This window comes from Drosophila navojoa, chromosome 4 (assembly GCF_054131105.1).
Source record: "Drosophila navojoa isolate 15081-1374.11 chromosome 4, UAZ_NAV_1.0, whole genome shotgun sequence".
Lineage (NCBI taxonomy): Eukaryota > Metazoa > Arthropoda > Insecta > Diptera > Drosophilidae > Drosophila > Drosophila navojoa.
The window spans coordinates 7,465,073-7,487,483 of record NC_142892.1 but is presented as its reverse complement, the minus strand read 5'-3'; the positions used below and the strand labels follow the sequence as shown (position 1 = coordinate 7,487,483).

At 41.5% G+C, this 22,411-nt stretch overlaps 4 protein-coding genes and 1 long non-coding RNA gene across 8 annotated transcripts in view; 3 read left to right on the top strand and 2 right to left on the bottom strand.

Annotated features, from left to right (window-relative positions):
* Positions 1 to 696: 696 nt before the first annotated feature.
* Positions 697 to 1,577, top strand: LOC108650437 (brachyurin). Its single transcript, XM_018099576.3, has one exon. The coding sequence runs from the start codon at positions 730 to 732 to the stop codon at positions 1,519 to 1,521; it is 792 nt and encodes a 263-aa protein (XP_017955065.1). The 5' UTR covers positions 697 to 729; the 3' UTR covers positions 1,522 to 1,577.
* A 148-nt stretch (positions 1,578 to 1,725) lies between these two features.
* Positions 1,726 to 3,259, top strand: LOC108650441 (brachyurin). Its single transcript, XM_018099584.3, has one exon. The coding sequence runs from the start codon at positions 1,839 to 1,841 to the stop codon at positions 2,637 to 2,639; it is 801 nt and encodes a 266-aa protein (XP_017955073.1). The 5' UTR covers positions 1,726 to 1,838; the 3' UTR covers positions 2,640 to 3,259.
* Positions 2,895 to 9,871, bottom strand: CycT (Cyclin T). Of its 3 annotated transcripts, XR_016196647.1 has the most exons (5): positions 8,479 to 9,871; positions 8,322 to 8,367; positions 6,958 to 7,538; positions 4,510 to 6,876; positions 2,895 to 4,470 (listed from the first exon to the last, which is right to left on the bottom strand). XR_016196647.1 is itself a non-coding variant. In XM_018099514.3 (4 exons), the coding sequence occupies exons 1-4, from the start codon at positions 9,047 to 9,049 to the stop codon at positions 4,625 to 4,627; spliced, it is 3,450 nt and encodes a 1,149-aa protein (XP_017955003.1). In that variant the 5' UTR covers positions 9,050 to 9,871; the 3' UTR covers positions 2,895 to 4,624. The 3 variants fall into 3 exon arrangements, 2 of the variants coding, with proteins under 2 accessions (XP_017955003.1, XP_089115161.1); XM_018099514.3 differs by having other exon boundaries at positions 2,895 to 6,876; XM_089259035.1 differs by lacking the exon at positions 8,322 to 8,367 and having other exon boundaries at positions 2,895 to 6,876; positions 9,660 to 9,871.
* Positions 9,872 to 12,423: 2,552 nt separating this feature from the next.
* Positions 12,424 to 13,418, top strand: LOC149091366 (uncharacterized). Its single transcript, XR_016196648.1, has 2 exons — positions 12,424 to 13,252; positions 13,318 to 13,418. It is a non-coding gene; the product is annotated as an uncharacterized LOC149091366 (long non-coding RNA).
* Positions 13,317 to 22,411, bottom strand: part of Eip74EF (Ecdysone-induced protein E74) — a 54,973-nt gene continuing 45,878 nt past the window's right edge. For both annotated transcript variants that reach the window (XM_089259036.1, XM_018099526.3), the window contains 3 exons: positions 15,982 to 16,362; positions 15,567 to 15,845; positions 13,317 to 14,509 (listed from right to left, as the gene is read on the bottom strand). In XM_089259036.1, the coding sequence (XP_089115162.1) occupies positions 13,614 to 14,509; positions 15,567 to 15,845; positions 15,982 to 16,362 (1,556 nt within the window). In that variant the 3' untranslated portion in view covers positions 13,317 to 13,613. The remainder of the gene's footprint in view (positions 14,510 to 15,566; positions 15,846 to 15,981; positions 16,363 to 22,411) is intronic.

Genomic DNA, 22,411 nt, shown 5'->3' with positions numbered 1-22,411 from the left:
AAGTATTTCTCGAAAAATCTCTGTCCAAATGTATCGACAAGCCACCTCTAAATATAATCGTTTAGCTCTAGTTAAGTAATAACCACTCGATTCTGCCGTTCTATCTCTTTTAGATAATGTTATAAATACTTTATGATGCGACTTTTTTCATAAACTCTTCAACAAAAGTAACTGTAAGTTTCCTTTAATACTAATGCACCCGTTTGATTCTGATGTTAGTCGATCAGACAGCACCCACACTTCCTGTTGAATTGAAGCGTCACTGTCTGAAGTGCTTTCTCTGCGACTTTATTGAATGGGCTCTTGAGACTGTAGGAACGTGGTATTACGTAGTAGTACACTTTAAAAAAAATATTATTATTTTTGTTTTTATAAGAGATTGGTAGTAAGAGCTTCATTCAGCCTGAATAATGAATATATAAATCAGAAATGAAAATATAGACAAAAACCGTTTCAATTTAATTGAATGAGTTTCTATAGAAATCATTGAGACTAATCAGTTTAATTAGTGATTCGATAATTCAGACTTCTTTGTTCAATACATACATATATCAGGACAATTCATATAATGGAAGACGCAGCGCACGCGCCCTTATCTGAACCTCTCGAGAGTCCCCGTGTGAGCAGATACTGTGATAAGATATTGCGTGTGCCAAGACAATGATTGTTGGGCTATATAATGGACTGCTCCAGCTCTGTCCGAATCAGAAGTTAGCTCCGATAGGAATCATGAAGCTATTCATTGCATTGACTGCTCTTTTGGCTACCGCTGCTGCTGCCCCCATGGAGGGTCGCATCACCCATGGCGAGGTGGCTCGCGTGGGTCAGTTCCCCTACCAGGTGGGATTGAGCATTGCTATTGGCGAATCTGGCGCCTGGTGCGGCGGCACCCTGATCTCCAAACGCTGGGTCTTGACCGCTGCCCATTGCACAGACTCTGCTGATTCGGTGACCGTCTATGTGGGCGCCACCAAGATCAAGGAGGAGGAGCCCGGACAGCACCGCATCCATGTGGAGAAGAACGCCATCATTGTGCACGAGCACTGGGATCCCAAGATGGTTGTCAACGACATTTCCCTGATCAAGCTGCCCGCTGAGCTGGAGTTCAACGACCGCGTCAGAGCCGCCACGCTGCCCAAGAAGGACGGCCGCTACTCCACCTATGCTGATGAGCTGGCCATCGCCTCTGGCTGGGGTCTGGACAGCGACAAGTCGAACTCTGTCTCGCCCGTGCTGCGCTACGTGGAGCAGCCCATCATGAGCTCGAGCAGCTGCAACAAGTACTGGATGGGCCTCATCACCGACAACGTCATCTGCATGAGCACCAAGGGCGGCAAGTCCACCTGCAGCGGTGACTCCGGCGGTCCTCTGGTCCACAAGGAAGGCGACATCAACTATCTGATCGGTGCCACCTCCTTCGGTCTGTCTCTGGGCTGTGAGAAGAACTTCCCAGCTGTCTTCACCAGAATCACCTCCTACCTGGACTGGATCGAGGAGCACAGCGGTGTGGTCAACAAATAGACTTCCACTGGAATTCGTATATAAATAATAATAAATAAATGATAATCGGGCTATAACTATGGTTGTTGATAGTAGTGAATCTATTTAAGAGCGTGATACTTGGATGTTAATACCATACTCATATGCTCCTTTGTAGGATTAGATATATATGTACATAAATGTGTATTTATATGTATATATGTATGATTATTATCAGGTGAAGGTTCTCAAGTTTTAAGGGTAGATTGTTAGTGCGATACTTGAGCTAATTGCGACGTAGATTTCTATAAAAATAGCATGATCAAAGACATTGTTATTAATAACTTAATTGAGTTTGAATGATGAAGTTAACTGCCTTAATAATATTCTCAGCACTCTGTGTGGCTCAGGTGGAGTTGTTTACGGCGAGAAATCGGATTACGAATGGAGAGCTCGCTGCAGTTGGGCAATTCCCATACCAGGTGGGCTTCAACGTTTCGTTTGGCAACAGCAGCACCTGGTGTGGCGGCACCTTGATCAGCCATCGCTGGATTCTGACAGCCGCCCACTGCCTGGATGGGGCAGTGAATGCCACTGCCTACCTGGGTGCACTCAACATAACGAATGAGCTGGAGCCAGGCCAGCGGCGCTATCAGGTGCACAAGTCGCACATGATCGTGCATGCCAACTGGACGGTCAGCACGGTGGCCAATGACATTGCGCTGGTGCAGCTGCCTCTGGCGGTGGAGTTCACGGATCGAGTGAGGGCGGCTGAGCTGCCCAGAGGATTGAACGGCAGCTACTCCAGCTACGAGCAGATGACGGCCTATGCCTCCGGCTGGGGCAGGGACAGCGATAGCGCCAACTCGACGTCGCCCACGCTGCGCTTCGTGGCAATGCCCGTGATGCCACAGGCACGCTGCAAGCTGTACTGGGGCGGCTCGCTCTCCGAGAAGATGCTCTGCATGAGCACCAGCAGCGGCAAGTCCACCTGCCAGGGCGACTCCGGTGGCCCGCTGATCTACAAGGAGGACGGCAACAACTATCTGATCGGGGTCACCTCCTTTGGCCTCGCCACGGGCTGTGAGATTGGCTTCCCGAGCATCTTCACGCGTGTCACGAGCTACCTCGATTGGATTGGGCACCACATAAACAATTGAAATGGCTGGCAAATAGAGAAAAAGAGATGCAAAACAAACTTTTTTGTATTTTGTTGTTTTTTTTTTTTTTTGTTTTTTATTTTATGTTTCCAATTTTTTTTATTGTTCTTTTGGGTTTTTTGTAATTTTTATTCGAACCTTCGAAACGTGCGTAAAAATCGAAAAGAAAGTAATTCATCTTCGAAGCATAGCAGAGGGCTTCCAATGAAACTTTTCACGAATTTCCGGGCAACTTTTTCGAAATGTCATTTTCCGTTTTGTTTTTTTTTTTCTGTTTTTCAACTATGTACAAAAACTTAAAAAGTAGAGTAGGGGGGAAAAACTAAGAAATAGAATTACGTGTTGTTTTTGTTTTTTTGTAATATATCTAATGCTGCTTTTGTTGTTGTTTTTGTGTGTTTAGCATTAGCAATAATTATGTTTTTTGCTTTGTTTTTCTTTGAAATTTTCTTGTAACTCAACATTTTATCGTATTTTCCAAATATGAATATGTATATGTATATTATATTGTATGTGTGTTTAGTTAGTATATAGCTATACGATCTTCTTCTTTAACTTTCTTACGATTTTTTATTTAGCTTAATGCAATTAGAATTAGAAATCGAATAGTTTTTTTTTAACTTTTTCTGAAAAAACGCGCAACGTTTGATTAAATTTGTTTTCTAGTCGAAAATTACATAATTTATGATCGTGTTTTGATATATGTATTTCATTAATCATTTATCATTAATCTTTTTGCTTAATTTCATATAATTTGCATAGCTTTTTGTTTTTGTTTCTTTCGTGTTGCACAACAATTGTATTTTGTTTTATTCATATTCGTTTTAATGCTATTTAATTTTTAAATTAAAAACAACTCAAAGCTATGTCGACTTTTTATCAATTCTTTGTTTTATGCTTTTTTTTTTATTATTCTTTAGCTGCTAGTTTTTGTTGTAAAATTAAAAAAATTAAACGAATTCATTGTTGTAAAAGATAGAAATAATAATAATAAAAAAACGAAAAACTTGGCTAACTAAAACTTAATTTCACACAATTTTTAACGGCATTCACTTTTGTTTTTCTTTTATATATATGTATGTATATATATATATACTATTATTTAATTCAAATAATTTAGGTGTGTATGTATTTAATTAATATTCTATGTAGTTTTCTTCTTATAACTGCTTTTGTTTGTGATTTCTAAATTGGTTTTTATCATTTTGCTTTGCTCTTCAATTTATAATTAAAGTGCGCGGCTCTCGACTTTACACAAATTACTTTTCACAAAATTTTCGATTCAAATTTTCTGTTTTCTTTTTTCTCGCATGCTTGCATTTTATTTGCATTAGTTAGGGCCGTATTATTATTTGTTTTTAGCTAAGCGGAAGTTATTTCTCTTGTGGCTATTTACAACAGTTCAATATATATATATATAAATATATTTGTGTACGTGTGTGAGTGCAAGTGTGTGTGTGTGTATTTATGCTTATGTATGGGTATTTGATTTACTAACTTACAGACTAAACGGCCGTGCTCACGCTCTATTTGCAATCGAAAGGATTTGCTTCTCTTTTTACAATTACATGTTTGTGTGTGTGTGTATATATGTATGTATGCGTGTGTTTGTGTGTTAGAATTAAAAATTAATTAATGCTGTACAGACGTTTCATTTTCTTCTTATTATTATTATTATTTGTTTTTTTTGAAGTTTGTTGTCTTCCGAGTTTTTCATTTTGTTGATTATCATTATGTGTTGAACACAACGAACCTAATTGCGATTGCGTTTGCGATTCAGTTGTGGGTTTTGGGCTTAACTAAAGTATAGTTCAATTAATAACTTAGCCAACTAATGCATCATCATCATCATCATCTCACCAACAATTACGACTACCGTATTACATTACATATAAACTATATCGAGGGTAAAGTTGTTTGGGCTTCCAAAGAATATAAAGTTATGTGGGAGCGGCTATTGGGATTATAGACTACTTTGACTACGACTACTTCTTGTTGTAAATGGGCAGAGCGGTCGGTGCAATGCCAGTGGAGACGCCAGCTGGCGCCATCGCCATGGACGCGGAGGAGACGGCAGCATTGGAGCTCAAATTGGCGTTCGACGACGCGGTCGTCATATTGGGTGGCAGACCAAGCAGACTGGCAACGGCGGCCTGCGTATTGGACGCGGCGCCAGCACCGCCTAGAGGCGCATAGACGCCACCACCCACGCCGCCAGGGACTCCATTATACTTGGCATAGTCTTGAGTTTTGCTCTTCTTGCTCTCCTTATCCCGATCCCGGTCGCTGTGCTTCTTTTTGCCGCTGCTGCCACCGCCTCCACTGTTGGCGCTGCTGTTGGTGCTGTTCGATGAGCTATAGCCGCCATAGCCCGGCAGACCCATCGGCTGACCAGCTGTAGTTGTGATTCCCTGCGCCGTCGGAGCAATGCCAAAGCCAGACGCTGTTGACATTGGCATCAGTCCACCTCCGGTAGAATAGTTGTTGGGCTCCACCTTGTTCTTGCTGATCTTCAGCTTGAGCGGTGCAGCGGCGCCCACTTGGAGACTGCCATTGGGATTGGCGGCGGTCTTGATGACCAGCTTGAGTGAGTCCATGGACGTGTCTTTGCTGCTCCGCTCCTTCTGCTTGTCCTTTTTGTGTTTCTTACGCTCCTCCTTATCGGGCTTGTCCTTCGACTTGTCCTTCTCCTTGTGTTTGTGTTTGTCCTTCTTCTTCTTCTTCTCTGACTTTCCAGCACTCTCTACATCCTTGCCCTCGCCCAGTTTAGTCAAAGCATCCAGTTCCATGGCAGGCGCTGCTGCCAAGCTGTTGCCCAAGAGATTTGTCGGTGCACTCAGCGATTCCTTTTTAATGTGCTGTTGGCTTGTTGGCGGCATCGGTTCCAACAGCTCCGCCGGCGGTTTCAGACCGGGCATGGTCAACGCGTCAGGCTTCAGCAGCGAGCCATTCGTTGTGCAGAGGCTCTCCTTGAGCAGTGTGCGCACCAAATCAGGCGTCGTCTCAATGCCACCGTTCGACATGGACAACGGCGCGTGCTTGGTGTCCTCGGGGTAGTTCGAATAGCCCGGAAGTCCCATGCTGTTGTCCAGCTTGCGCACTTTGTCGCGCGGCATGCTGCCCGCCTCATGATCGTCTAGCTTGCTGATGTTGTATTGACTCCCAGAGATTTCATTGGCACGCTTCAAGCTGCCCATGTCACGACTCGAATCGTTAGCCAGGAGGTCGCCGTGGCTCTTCTTGTGCGGCGGCAGCATGGGCTTAGTCGAGCTGCTGCTGCTGCAGGCGTTGGTGCTGCTGCTGCCCGACGATCCACTACCGTGTGGCAACGTGTTGCGATGCTTGTCCTTTTTGGTCGGCGTCAAACGATCCTTCTTGGGGCTGTCCCGATCCCGTGTATGATTGTTCAGCTTATAGCCCAGGCTGTCGTGGCCAGGTCCTGGCGCAGGCGGCGGCAACAGCCCATTGAATTGCGGCTCCTTCTTGATGTCGCTCCACTCCGGACTGAAGAGGGAATTGTTCTTGCCGAGCTGTTGCGACTCCAGCGGAGGCTGCGACTGCGACTGCGACTGCGATTGCGACTGCTGCTGCTGCTGCTGCTGCTGCTGCGGCATATGATTGTAGCTGGGCACTGCCTGGCTCTGGCCATAGGGCAGCTGCTGCTCGAAAGGCGGCATGCTGTGGACGGATGACGATGAGCTTGATGACGAGACGGATTTATTGCGATGCGAGCCGTGCGAGCCATAGCCAGCAGGCGGCGCTGGGTAGCCACCACGAGACATCAGCGGATTGCTGCTGGGTCCGCTGCTGCTGTAGGACGGCGGCGCATTAGGATACATTTTGCTGCTGCTGCTGCTGCTGCCGCTCGACGACGACGACGACTTGCTGGCATCTTTGGCTGCTGCTGACGCATTGGAGGCGGATGATGAACTGTTGCTGCTGCTGGTGTTGCCACGACTGTCTAGGAGTGGAGGCGGTGGCTGCTGGGGCTTGGAACTTGTGGACATCTTGTGGCCACCGTGCGTCTGCATGCCTACGGGTGGCATGCCACGCGATGATTTGTGATAGTCTATGGGCATGGGTGGTCGACCAGACGGCTGGCTCGAGGAGTTGCGTTGGCTGCTGTTCGTGGAGGAGCCGCTGCTGCTGCTGCTGCTGCGCTGCGCCGACGACGACGAGCTCGACTGATGACCAGAGGGCGCACGACTGCTGTAGCCGGGTTGCTTCGACTTGTGATCTACATAGAAGAGAAGAGAGTGAGATTAAATGGCTCATGAGATGTCGCTGCTGCCGCAAGCTGAAATTCTGCGATACTCACCTCCATGTGCCTCGGGCGGCAGTGCGCCTGGATAGTTTGGCAACTTGTGATTCGATGAAGACGAGGAGGTAGTAGAGGACGTATTCCCTGGGACACAGCCCACCGACGACGTCCGCTGATGACTGCCATCGCTGCGTCGCTGCTGCGATGGCACCATGGCCGGCGGTGGCAGTAGTGCCGATTGCGATGAATCACGACTATCGTTGCCATTCATCAGCTCTGGCGGTGCTGTGATATTCGAGTGATAGCCCTTCATCATCTCGCTCAGCTTCCAGTCTTCTTTCGGCTTGTTGTCCTTGCTGCTGCCAGTGGCCGTGCGATTGCTGGCGCCCTGTGCAATGGCCTTGATTGAGTTGAGCTTCGATTTGAGCCGTGCGGGACTCTTCTCGTAAATGGCTATGAACTCGTCCGTCAGCTGCTTGAGCAGGTCCAGCGATACGCTCTTGTCCACATAGTAGAACCAGTGCTTGCCCTCGGTCGATTGCGGTATCTCCCAACGCGACCATTTGCAGGCCAAATAAATGCAGAAGCAGGCGACCACAGTGGGTCGATATTGCAGGCACATCGAGGTCAGATGTAGGCTAATCACCAAAAGGAGCAGCAGCCGAAGCCCGCATCAGAATTAAGACTTTAGTAATTGTTAAATACGGAGTATATATACAATATATACTATATATGTACGATATGTAAGTTATGTTATATATTGAGCCTTAATATCTAGCATATATATATTTGTGTGCGCGTGTATATGTATATATAAGCGCATAAATGATGCTTTGATTGCTTTTTAATACTGTTTGCGTTTCTGTGAGCAAAATTATGATATTTAAGGATCAGCGTCATGATACATATATTATTTAATAAAACTATCAAGTAGTATTTGATTTTGCCCAAAACTCAAAATGAACTGTACAGGTTTAGAATTATTGATTAACAGTTGTAGGGCAATAAAAATCAAATAAACAATATGAAAAATCTAAGCAGACAATGCATATGATATTATCATTTTATTCAAGAACTTCATACACAGGTAATTCTATAATGACATTGTGGTTTTCCTTTACAAGATTAGAAGCGTGTTAGCAAAAGTGCTATAAGTGGCCCAAATCCTTTGCAGCATAAAGGGACTTAAGGTAGAGCATTCAATGACCTTAACGCACACTCAGGTAAGCAGCGGCCGAAGAGGGATGCCCACAGAGTGAGCAGCTACATGATTTGTTGACTCTATTGTGTCCTAGTTGCCTGTGCACAATGTGCACATACATATACATATACACCCACACACACACACTGTATCGCAGATCTATTGTATGCCAGCTAGTATCCCAGTTGATATGGATACTATTAGATGGTGTTAGCCATACCTGTTTGAGGCCAAGAAGTAGGAGGTTTGCGCCAGATCCTTGCATGCTAAAATATATCACAGTGTTAACAAAATCACAATTGCTCTAATCATCGGGCATCCAATGGCATTTGGCATTGGTATTGGTATTGATATTGGGTTTAGAGCATTGTGCCTACCTTTGACCAGCTGGCAGGTGCGCACCACATGTGTATGCGGATGATCGATGGCCACATTGAAGCCGAGCGTCTGCAGCAGTACGTTCTCATTGAAGACGAGCTCCTGGGCGAGATCTGCATAGGTCTGTTCGGTTGTCTGTGGTAGGCACTTGTTGGCCGCCCTTATCACATGCTCCAGCTTGCGCGGCTGCTCCTCCACCTTGGCGGCCAGAAACAGGCTGGCCGATGCCATGGAATTGCGATGGAAATGTGTGAACGAGTGGAACGCATAGAAGCGATGCATATAAACGATCGCGGTATTGATGCATAGCTGCGACACCTGCAGACGCTGACCCATCTCCTGTATCAGATAGGCGGTCATCTGTCTGTAGTGCAGCTCATCGTCGCTCTTAATGCCGCATCGCCGACTTGGCGAATTGCTTAGCTGCTCGTTGGTGAAATACCAGATCTTGTCCTTCTCAACGGGCAGATTGTTATTGCCCGTTGAAGTTGAGAGAGCGGATGCGGCTGAGGTCGAGGCTGACGCAGCAGCGTTGCTTGGTGCGCCCGCGGGCGTTGCCAGTAGACTCATGGCTCTCGCGTACAAATACCCACACACGCGTTAACGTCTTCTTCTTCTTTTGTTAATTTCACATGCAAGAGAACGCACAGTATTATAGAAATTCGATTTAATTTCTTCTGTATTTGTTTCGGCTTGGCAGCTGACTCAAATGTTGTCGTCGACGTAGGAACTGTACGATTTACAAGAAGAAGAAAACCCAGCAGAGGCACAAGCAGAGTCTCTTTTTTCTTTGTCGGCTGTGCCAGATACGCTTGTATTGGTAATATACTACGACTGTAGGAGGGAAAGGTGACTGACGCTCGCTGCGCTGCTGCTACGGCTGCTGCTGCTGCTGCTGCTAATGCTGCGCGTCTTTTGTAGCTGTCACAACACATTTGCTATGAAAGTTAAAGCAAAACGCACACTTGATTTCGATTTGTTTTGCTTTTTCACACTTTTTACGCCATTCGAAAACTGCTTTTCTGTTTTTTTCTGCTGTTTTGATGGCGTTTTACAAGCATTTGTGTGTATGTGTGTGAGTGTGTATATGTGTGTGCACGAGTGTATATGTGTGTTTTCTGGAAATTGCGACTGCTCAACGAGGGACATATACATAGACGGAGCCCGACGACGAACGTACGTTATGCAACTTATATACATCAATTCATTGTTATCATTGTCGTTATTGCCTTTTCGCCACACAAAAACACCTCATTTTTGTTCTATAATTTGCAATGCAAATGCATCGCAAAAATGTGATTTTGCTCTTGGAACGCACAATGACACAAAAAGAAAAAAATGTATGTATGTGTATATGTATTTACAGTATGGCCGTCGCAGTCGCATTCGTTATCGATACCATGATACATCGGTATGCCACCATACCACGATGCGCGGATATGGCTTCACGATATATTTACTATCGATATGCCATGTTAAGTGCAAGGCTGATATGCATATATTACGCAGTAAAAAATATTGAATTATTGATTAATTTGCGAGGCGTATTAATGTTATATGTATTCGTTTTGCATATAAAATTAATTATTCGCTTTGGTGAATTAGAAAAATAGTATAAACCAGATAGTGTCTACTCAAAACCAGGGGCTTTTGCTATTAACAGAAGTTCGCACGTATCAATGGTTAATTTGAAGAGCCATATCAGCCAGCTGGTTGTCAGGCATGCCCAGTACTCCGAATTTAGTTCCAAATTTCATAACTTTCTAAAATGTTTCATTAAATTGAAATAAAATGCGGCTGTTTTTAGTCTCATTTATTAATGTTATTTATAAAACAGATAATATAAGTATGTGTGTATATATATATTTTTATAGCAATCTGTAGATTAAAATATACAAAATTTAGCTAAAACCTTAAAACTCTAACGTTTTCTCATAACAGTAAATAATTATGCTATTTCCTTTTACCAATTTTCCTTGGCTGTGTGTTAAATTTAAATTAATATCTGACCTGTATAGTCAGCTCCGATTAAATTTCTAATTTGTGGCTCGCATTTGCTGATTTTTAAATGCAGACGTTAGAAAATCGTCTGTTGCATATACAAAAACTGAAACTTAATTTCTTAAACGTTAAACATTTATATATATGTATGTAGATGTAGATGCATATATGATAAGCTAAATATACTATATATAAACTACATATTAACTTCTCAACATATTCGCTAAAAACCTTTTCCAATCCATTCAACTTTCGTTTTCAACTAGCTACTACGCATAACTTTTCCTATTTTTCCAACTTTATTGCACTCAAACATCAAAACTCATCCACAAAACTCACTCGATCTTAAAACTATATATATTTTTCAATAAAGTAAGTATTTGACTTAACTCTGCTAAAGATCGGTTTTTCTTTCAAAATTTAAATCTTTAATATTTAGTTGGTCTTATCCAGCGTTTCTTTTCATTATGTATATATAGATGTATACATATCGAATATATATAAATTTTATCTTTTATAATTATTCTTGTTTAATTTCTAATAAGTGAAACATGAGGTCCAGAAGTTGTTTATTTACATTTAGAGTGCATATTTAGCTTGGCGGTTGCAAACGTTTGATCGGTAAAAATGTTAAAATAATAAATATATTTATCGAAAAAAAAAAAAAACAAAATATATAATAATAAAAAAAAATTATAAAATCTATTTCGTTGTAATTTATGTATTTTTAACAAAAAGCAGTTTAAAGAAAACGTTTTTTGCTATAGATTTTTTGGAATGTAAAACTGTAGTTTCTATAAAACCTAATAGATTTCATAGCTGTTCTTCGTTGCATTTATTTATTTACTTTTTGTTAGTTTTTCGAGGGCAGTCTGAAAAGTTTAGTGTGTAAGAAATGGCGGATAAATTCTTGGTACCCATATGAATATGAGTGTATACATTTTGTTTTTCTTTTTGTCTAATGCCAAGACCTGGAATACTTGCATTTATGAACAAATCGTTAATTTCTTATCTTTCTTTTTACTTGTATCTTCACAAACTTTTCAGACCACCTCGTATTGTTTTTTGGGCTTTCATCTTTAAAGCATCTGTTTAATAATTGTATCATACTGCTTAAACTCTATAAATAGGTATATATGAATTTAGATAGATATATGCTTCTCCCTCTATCGTTCCATCCATATTCGAAACCTCAAAAACTGAGTTTTGTTTTCCATCTAAAAAACGAGCTACATCGAAATTTCGTGGCTTAAATTTATCTAAAATATGTTCTATGCTACATAGACTTTGAATATATATATTATATATAATTTATATATATATATTTTTTTTTTTATTTAATGGGAGGTATATTTAGATTTCAAATTTGTAACGGGTTGCAAATATTTGTATTTTGTATATCATGGATCGTTGCTATATATATATATATATATATCTCTATTTTATATCAAAATAAAACTCATGCATATTGAAATAATAATTTTTATTTTAATAATTAAAAAATAAAAAATAATCATAAAAAATGTTTACAATGAACAGAGTTAAAACTCACTTCGTTTTTTTTCTGTTTATTATTTATAAATCAATCTGTCAATCAAACCCTCAATTAATTTGAACAAAATTTAAAGAAAAAAAATAAAACTCTTTATATTTTGTAATAATAATATAATAATAATAATAGATAGATAGATAGTTAGTTAGTTAATAATAAAGGTACTTAGAGAACGCAAACTATATAATAAGTATAAAAGAAATACATATACATATACATCGAGAGATATATATGAATATATATATATATAGAACTAGGAGTTGGTTTTACTCTTTTACACTTTTACATTTACACTTTCTTCATCTTTCTACTATTCTTTTAAACTTTTAGTTTAGTTATATGCATTTAAGAGATTGCACTTGTTTTTTCTTTCTTTTATTTTGGGCAGTGTTTGAAACATTATTGTGGATTTGTATTGTTGGTTTGCTGTTGTGTTGTTGTTGCTTGCATTGCAAGTTTGTTTGTAGAAATGTGAAACTATTTTATATATATTCTTTTTTTGAGTTGTTTTTGTTTTTCAGTTTGTGGCAGTGCTTAGAAAAAAATATTTCAGACATAAAATTCAGACCAAAAAGTTGTATGTTTTTTTTTTGTTGTTGTTTTGAAATTTTGTTTTTGAACTTAAAAGTTAATAATTACAATGAAAGTTGACTCCTGTTTTAGGATATTGGGGCAGCGTAGATGTACCATATGTATATACAGATTTGCATATACATATAGTATAGAGTAGAAAGATAGACTTAAATAAATAAACTATGAATAGACATACAAACTAATTAAAACTATTAAAAATATATTTCATATTTCTCTCTTGATCTCTTTTTATAAAATAAGCAACAAAAACAATGAGCCCCCAAAAAACGAATCGTAAAGTAACACTAAAGTATAGTTAGGGATAGGCATTAGGTTTATATATTGGGGGGGTTGGGGGTTATATAGTTCATATATTAGGCTAGGCGTTGTTGTTTTTCTCGTTCCTTTAGCTATGCAGTTAGCTAAACCTTTTCTTTCGTACACAAATATCAATAAGAACTCATTGATCAATCACTCAATCAATCAATCAATAATAATAATCAATAATGATAACAATAATTAAATGTTACAATTAAAACACTAAAGCCAATGAATAGAATTATTAATTACTAACGAATTTTACATTTTACATTATATATAAATACACACATACACATATATACATATATATATATAGACATACATATGTGTAGAGTATATATATGTATATATAAATATATGTATGCGTGTGTGTGTGTGTGTATGTGTGTAGGGTATATGCTTAGCAGCTATGTAATTTATACTCTTCATCTTCTATAACCGAATTATCTGCTTAGATTTTAACAAAATAAACTCAACATGTACAAAAAGAGACACACACATACACACAGAGATGCATTTGTTTGTGTGCGTGTGTGCCGTTGTGGTTGCTACGCTCTTATATACTCTATACATATATAGATATATTTCTACTATTGCCGCTAGCCGCTTTAGCTCCCATTCTATTGCCACCGTTAACATCTATATACATGCTCTCCCACTCACTCACTCACACTCGTTCTGTCACACTCACACACCATTGCAATCAATCTCAACTATATCCTTGGGCACATCCACGAACTGATAGACCAATCGCTGTCCATCCACCTTAGCCAATATGCCGCGCTGATAATAGTAACGCAGCGCTCGGCCCATCGTCTCGTAGTTCATGTCGGGCTTGTTCTTGTGCATGCCCCAGAGACGGGAGACAGCCTTGGAGTCTACTAGCTTGAAGACGCCCTTTTCACGGTTCGTCCACTTGATGAAACGCGGACAGTATTCGCGATCCTGTAGTAGCTTCAGCAGAAACTCCCACAGGTAGGTGGTGGAGCCTTCGCGACTGCGACGCTTCACGCCCATCTCGAGCTTCGGCTTGCGCGGCTTTTTCGCCTTGCGCTGCTGAAAGCTGCCCAGCTCCAGCATATAGGAGAGATCATAGTTAACGCTCGATGTCGCCGGCTGTTGGATGACGCCGTTCTGCGTGCTGCCGGCGTTGAGCATCGCTGCTGCTGCGACGGCGCTGCTGCTGCTGACGACCGCCGCTGCCGCTGCCGCTGCTGCTGCAGCATTGGCAATTGTGGAATGCGAGTGCAGCTGATGTGGATGCTGAGACTGTGGATGCTGTTGCTGTTGTTGTTGCTGTTGTTGCTGCTGCTGTTGCTGCTGCTGCTGCTGTTGGTGATGCAACTGTTGTTGGTGATGTGACAGTTGTTGTTGCTGTTGCTGCTGCTGCTGCGGCTGTTGCTGATGTTGCAGGGAATGATGCTGATGCGTGCCAAAGCCGTTGGAAGCGACGCTGCGCTGCGTCGACGCCGCCGTTGGCGCATTGAAGTAGGACGTTGTCAGATAGCTGGGCGTGCCGGGTGTGCCAGGATTGACGCCTCCGGAACCACTGTTACCACTGTTGCCATAATAATTATCGGGCACTACAGAAAGGGACAAAGATAGAGCGAGAGAGAGACAGTGTTAGAGTTGCCAAATAGATATGCATTTTGTAAACATCAACATAATTAACATAGAGTCAACAGTATATTTTAATAGACACACATGCATATGTAATGCTTGTAATACAATTTAATTACACAGAAAACTATTTCATTTCGTTTTGCAGCCACTGTGAACCACTGTACGCGGTGCTGCGCTCTTCGCCTGCTCTGTCTGACTATTTCACAGTTCATACATGCACACATACAGACATGCATATATATGTATGTAATTTCGTATGCTATTTAGTAAGTTTTGTTTTACATCCGGCGTCAACGGCGCTGCCGTTGCCCAATTCAACAGACAGTTGTCCGTTGACTGCGAGCGGGGTGGGCAGAGGCTGGACGGGCAAAATGACTGAGCGCCGCGTTGAATAAAATCAAAAGTGTGTGCGCGTTCGCTCACTCACACTAACACAACAATCGCAGTCAGCAGAGAAGAGAGAGCAGCGCAAGCTTTCGTTTGCTCGTGTCTTCACTATCGCATTGTTGCACTAGCAATGAGAGGGCAAGACATAGAAAGAGCGAGAGAGAGAGAGAGCGCACTCGAAAGCAAGAGAGCACACACAAAAATGAGAGACGCTCACAGTGCCAAGCATTGCCACACACTGACTCTGTCGCCGTCGCCGTCGCCGTCGCTGTCGCTGTCGCTGATGTTGTCGTTGTCGTTGTGACCTTCACAATTTGCGCAAAGGCAATGTGTCGATGACCACAGATTTTACACAGCGACGAACACACACAGACACAAAGCGAAGCGCAAAGCATAAAAGCAGCGAGTGCAACACATTCTTATTGCAATTGATTGTGTTGCGTATGTGTGTGTGTGTATGTATATATATATGTACGTATATTCGTTTGTATATTTGTTAATACATGTAGTGATATGTATGAGCTTGTCATTTTTCGACTGCTGAACTTTAGCTGCACACACACACACAGACACATACATGCAACTGTGTGCATGTATGCGTTTCCTTTTTGGAATACTTGATATACTCACCCCCAACACTTCGATTCCAAATATTCCGCAACGAATTCGCCGCATTGTTCTGATATAAATTCGGATGCAGAAATGTGCCCGTATGCAGGTGCGCGGCTGCTGCTGCCGCCGCTGCTGCCGCTGCCGCCGCCGAGTGGGTGGCAGCTGCAGCCGCCGATGTTGCCGCCGCTGTGGGCATGCCCAAACGCGCCTTCAACTCGTCGGCGCATGGCTGCCCACCGGAACTGGAGCTGTCGACGTCAGAGACGCCGCTGTCCGCGGGACTGGGCGGAAATGAACCTGCGAAACGAGAGCAGCGAGAATGGGCCAAGATTAACAAGTTGCCAAATGCTGGGCCAAGCCAATACAATTCAACAAGAAAAAGGGCGTGTGCAGTGGTTCACCTTGCCGCTTGCTGCTTGCCGCTTGCACTCACCTGTTGTGGCCGTCGTGTAATTTCTGTGATGTGGATTGTGAATTGCACCGCCGCTGAGCAGATTATGCAGCAGCGGCCGATGTGGGATGGCCAAAGGTTGTTGCTGCTGCTGCTGCTGCTGTTGCTGCTGTTGTTGTTGCTGCTGCTGCTGATGCGCATTGTTGCTGCTCTGTAAGCTATGCTGTTGTTGTAGTGGTGTTAAGAGCGCATTCTGTTCGGTTTTAATGTGCAGCAATGTGCTTGCAACGCCAAAGGCTTGCTGCTGTTGGCTCTGCTGCAGGTGTTGCTGCTGCTGCTGATGTTGTTGTTGCTGCTGTTGCTGCTGCTGCTGTTGATGAGGTGACGGACTGGTTGATTGTTTGACAATAGGAATTTCAGTATCTGCAAAGCGTAAAAAAATACAAATAATAAATTAGTTGTATAGTTTACAAAAATTATATACATATTTATATCATGGCTTCATCGTTCACTGAGCAACACTCGAAACTACTTGCGAATGTCTAGCAACTGTTGCGACCCAATTATAAACAACTTTATCTCATCAGCTACAACAGCAACAACAACAACAACAACTCTCAGCTCTATTTAAGTGCCGCCCTCTTCGCTTAAGCCGAGACCTGTCAAACTGTCCAAACTAACACGAAATGCAAAGCTAATAATACTTAAATAATTCGCAATATGCATAATTATATACAATTGTTGTTACAGTTGTTGTTGTTATCGTTGTTGTAAGCAAGTTGAGCGACATGCAAAAGTCGCCAAGAGGCTAGAAACATTCACACACACATGAAATTGAAATGCCCCAATTTGGCGAGCCATGAACTCAAAGCAACAATAACAAGCAACCGTTAAAAACAATGACAAAAGAAATGCAAAGTGACAGAGGCGGCAAGAGCAAAAAGGAAAAACAACAACAACCACAGCAGCAGCAAAAGTGAAACAAAAAAATTGCATCTCACTTTCTTTGGCTGGCTGACAGCTGCTGCTGCTGCTGTAGCTGCTGTTGTTGTGCATTGAGCTGCAACGCAAGAAAAATGCACAAGTTGTACATAGTTGTTGTTGTTGTTGTTGAAAAGTAAAAGTGCATTTTCACTTATTTTATGCGAAACGCCGCGGCGGCTGCTGCAGCAGAAGCAGCAGAAGTACAAAAAAAAATAAAATAACACTAACAGCAACAACAAAATTGCATTGAATGTCAAGCTGTTCACACACACGCACACATCAACAGCGAGAAATAAACAAGCGCATATAGTTGTCTCGCTTGCACGAGTGCACCGTGCAAGCAAACTAAAAGGCAGCAATAAAGCTTGCATGCAAGCGTGCTCACACACACACACACACACACATACACACAGAGAGACACGCACGAACACAAACAGTTGGCAGCAAGAGAGGAAGAGAAATCAGGTCAAGGCTTGTCGGCGTTGCTGCTGCTACGGCGACGGCGACGGCGACGAGTTTACAATTTATGCTTTGCTGGCTGCATTATTGCATGTTGTACGCGCCGCCTATATATGTGTGTGTGCTTTTTACAGCTTTTTAAATACCTACTCACACACACACACACAGCTCACACACACTTATGGGCAATTCGCCGCCTCGTCTCGTTTTAATTGCCGCTCGTTTCATTTCGTTCATTTGCTCGCACATTCGCCGCGTTGTGGGTGAATGAGAAGCAACAAAAAAAGGCGAAATATACATATTAATGCATATAAAATATGCATGTATTTATATACATATGTGTGTGTATTTATACAAAATTCAAGAGCTGCTGTAAAAATATGACACATTTACATAGACGTTTTTCGATCGACCCATGAGCATGTGGCTCTAGCCAATTCGTGACGGAAATTGCGGCCAGCCAGGCAGGCAGGCAGGTAGCTAAAATCAGCTGTGGCTTGTCAATGCCCCCTTGCCCCTGTTGCACCCGCCTGGCTCTATGTGATACGATTTTTGGTTTTGTGCAGTGGAAAATCAACTTTTATTTCTTTGACGGAAACTATAAAGATTTATTTAGTTATTTATTTATTTCTTGTTTTTTCTTTGTTGTGCAGAGAATTTTTCTTTTTAGATTTTCGGCACAAGAAAAACCTGATATTTGGCTGAGCGGAAATTGCTGTCAATTGTTGTTGCAAATTGTATTTCGCATGAAAATATATATATGCACATACTATATATCTCGTTTAGTTGAGGAAACAACGGACGCTGCTCACGTGGCACGGCGCAAGTGGCTAATAAGGCGTATACGTAATACGGCCACAGCTGTGACCAGCAGCAGCAGCGGCAGCAGACGTTGCGTATACGTATTGACTCAACTAGTATGCATATAAATAGTTGCGTGCAATGCAGAATATGTCAGAACATGTTATGCAGACGGCCGGCCACACCTGGCGTATGCGCAATATGCATAGCGTACAAATTACGCATACGCACGGCAGTCCGCTGGGTCTAGGCGAAATTGAATTGAATCGAATTGGCGAACCCATTTTAAATGTGCCACAAAGAGCGTCCCATAAACTATAGCAACAGCACACCACACACACACATGCACACATGCACACACATTGCGCATTGCAATGTTGACCTCTAAAAATGCGGTCTATTAAAAATAAAAATAAAAACAAAATAATGCCAAACAATTTAATATATTATGAGAAAACAAAATTGGCTAACATGTACGTAGCACACACACACACACCCATACATAGATACCCAAGTGTACAATTAACGGTAGAGTCATGTGCAGACAAACACACACACACACGCACATATGCATTAAGTACTTTTTTTCTCGTCTATTGGCTTTATGTATTTCCCTGCTCAAATTTGGACTTGAACTGCTTCGTTGATATGTGCGCCGCGTTTTGGGACAGTTACATCACAATTCACAATTTACAATGCACAATTCACAATGGAGCAGTTTGCGAATAGTAGGTCAATGTGGATTGTTGTTGTTGTTGTTGTTGTTGTTGCTATGATTAGTTGCCTTTAATGTGCTTAGTTCAGTTACTTTGCCATTAAACGTTATCCAGCTGGCAAGCAGAGTATTCCATAGTCTAACTCTTTTTACCCAGTTGCCTTAGCGTGTGTGTGTGTGTGTGTGTAAAGTGTTTTGTTTACAGTTTTCGAGCTATTTCCGAGGAAGCAGCCCGCCGTATATCTGACAATTGCTAAAACAACAATTGAACAGGTGTTGTTGTTGCTGCAGTGTTTTTATTGTTGCCGTGTCTGTTGCTGTTGTTATTGCTGTGTCATTACGTTATTGGCCTATTTTATAGTTAACTCTGCCTGGTGGGTGTTGGTATCAAAGAAAAAACAAAAACAATAAAGCCTCAAATTTGTGAGTGTGCGTTTATATATCAAAGCGAAAGCAATTTGACTCGAACAACAGCAACAACAACGACAACAACTCTCGGCCGATTAGCCAAAAGTTTGTATGCGAGCAACAGCAACACACAGACACAAAAGAAAGCAACAGCAACAACAGCAACAGCGACTGCGACAACGACGACAACAACTCAAAAGTTCTATATTTAAATATTATAATTTATGTGTTTGTTTGGCTATTGTATATGTACATAAACACACACACACACACACACACACATACACATACAGCTGCACATTAATACATACTAATGTCCAAGTTGTTGTTGTTGTTCTTGCTGTGACTGCTCCCTGTTTTACTCTCCCTTCCCCAATTCGCCCATTCCCACATTCCCGCATGCCCATCATGGACTGCTTCCGTCAGCGAACTCGGTTCCCAGTTCATTCCCACTTTGCGTTCCCAGTTCTGACTCGCACACACACACTCTCTTTGTCTCTCTGCCTCCCTCTCCCACTCACTCTCTCGCTGAATTCCTGTTCTGTTGTTGTTGCTGCTGTTTTGGCTGGCTGGCTTATTTTGGCTTTCATGCCGCTGCCACTGCCGCTGCTGCTGCCACAGTCTCTGCTTCGGCCTCTGCCTCTGCCTCTGTCGCTGCCTTTGCCTTTGCCGTTATGTGTGTGTGTGTGTCTTTCACATTGCTTGTGTATTGGTGCAAAGAATAAAAGCCGCTGTCGAGAGTTGCTCTTGTTGTTGCTGTTATTGTCTTTTGTTCTTGTGTTTGTGAGTCGCTGTCGTCGTCGCTGTCGACGCTGGGCGCATTTGTTTGCCTTTGTGTGTGTGAGTGTGTGAGACAGTATGAGTGTGTTGTGTGCTTGTGCGCTTTTTGGAAATTCAGTCTCAAGTTCAAGGTCTCGCGGATAACGCACACACATGCAGACAAGTGCGAGACGCGTACACGAACACAAACATACACACACACACACACACACACACACACGATTCTTATAGCTTGTTAAAGCTACATGTATGTATGTATCGATGATTGTATATTTATAACGACAGATGTATGTATGTATGTATGTAAGTATGTATATTTATATGTGTGGACTTAAAGCAGCATTTCTCATTAAGTGCATTCGTATTAGTGCGAGCTGTTTACTTTTTGTTGCTGCTATTCTACTTCTTCTTCTACATCTTTTTGCCTATATACAGTTTTGTATAAGGAGCAGCAGTGGAAAAAAAACGCAACGACTACAAAATTATTCCTCAATATTTCCGCATCAAGAATTGATACGAGTTGTATTTTTGCTGTTGTTGATTTGTTGTTTTCTGTTTTGTTTCTGTTGTTGTTTTTGCTGTCTTTTGATACAGAAATTTCTCGTTTCATACAGAAGGAAATGCATATGTACAGCTGTATACATATTGTATATGTATGTATGTGTGTATGTAGTATATGTACTTAAGTATGTAAGTCAGTCACTGTGCTTATGTGTACATATTATATGGTGAATAATATATTGTAATTTTTGTTGAACTCTGTTTTTGGGGGGTTTTATTTGTACATAGTATTAAAATTGTTGTTTTTATTATACATATATTATTTTTGTATTTTGATTATTCTTAAAAAATGTATATATACTATGCATACATTATAATACATGCATACATACATACATACATATATGCCTAATGATTTGGCGCATTTGTTTGCTACGCAATTCGTTAGCTCAGTAAATAAAATTTTGTAATACTTTTTGGCTCCTGTAGAAATTTTAATAAACTCTCTATATGCAAGGGACGGTAAGCAGTGGGGGAATTAATTAATAAAGAATTTCGAATCATAGCGAATTTGAATTTATGATAACTTTTAAGGATAGTTAGTGTTAAAGTAGCTAAGCTATATGTAAGGTACGTACATCTATAGATGTATTGATAATGCTTTTAGAGTACATATAGTACATTTCCTTAAACATCTTCTATATTATAGCATTTAAGGAAATGATTCACAGCATTTTTAAAGTATTTTTTATGGAACTCAAATTTCTATATTATAATTTTATTATTAGCTGAATGCTTAATTCTGACTTTATTACGGATATTACATAATTTCATCATATTTTAGTCATTTTTTTTTGTCAGTTTGGCATCTTCATTCACACCTCTTCCCAATTAGCACTTTCTCTGCATAGTTCTTCTATTTAAAGCGAGTGTTAATTCGACTTCTTTATGTGTATGTTTTCACATAGACATAGAAATATATCGAGTCTTTAATCCAAACTAAATTTGAGCTATCTAATTGCATTGGCGGTCAGCTGTTCAGCCAGAAATTAAACAAATTGAATAGTCGCAACAACGTTGTATGTGAGGTATTCTGATTAGCCAATTCCAATCAGATTTTGTAATTATATTGCGCTAAGCACTTTATTCGTGACATAATCTCAGTTATCACACACACACACACACGCACACACTCTTCTTAACTCTCTCTTTCAGGCTTATTATCAATTATCGCACTGCAATCAATGGACAGATAAGGAGACCCCACGACTCAACATGCTGGGCAATTGCTAGAGAACTGCGTCTGCCAATTGAATGCGCTTACAACACACTCACACACACACATATACAGACTTACACTCACGCAAACAGAGATAGACAGAAACCGAGACATGGCGCTTACATAATTCTAAAAACTCAAACGTATTTGGGTTAAGCTAAAGAAAATGATTTGCTAATTTCTTGCGCTGAAACGAGAAATTTAAGTTTTCCGTGCGCCACTGTCTCGCTCTCTCTCACTCTCTGTTACACTCTCTGTTTCTCTCTCCCTCTCTCTCATTTTCTCTATTCGTGTATGCGCTCAGTTGTTGCCAATCTATTCCCAACCTACCTCAAAATGTTTTGCGTTAGGCCTCAAAGCAACAGAGACCTCGTTGTGCAGCCCGTTTACGACGAGGGGGTGGGTTGGGCGACGACGACGTCGCTCTTTGCCACTATTTCCCATACACACACACACACACACACACGCACGCACACACTTGTACACTCGCTTACAGAAGCTGAAGCTGCGCTGCGCTGCTTACTCATGTAAAGGCAGACCTAAGG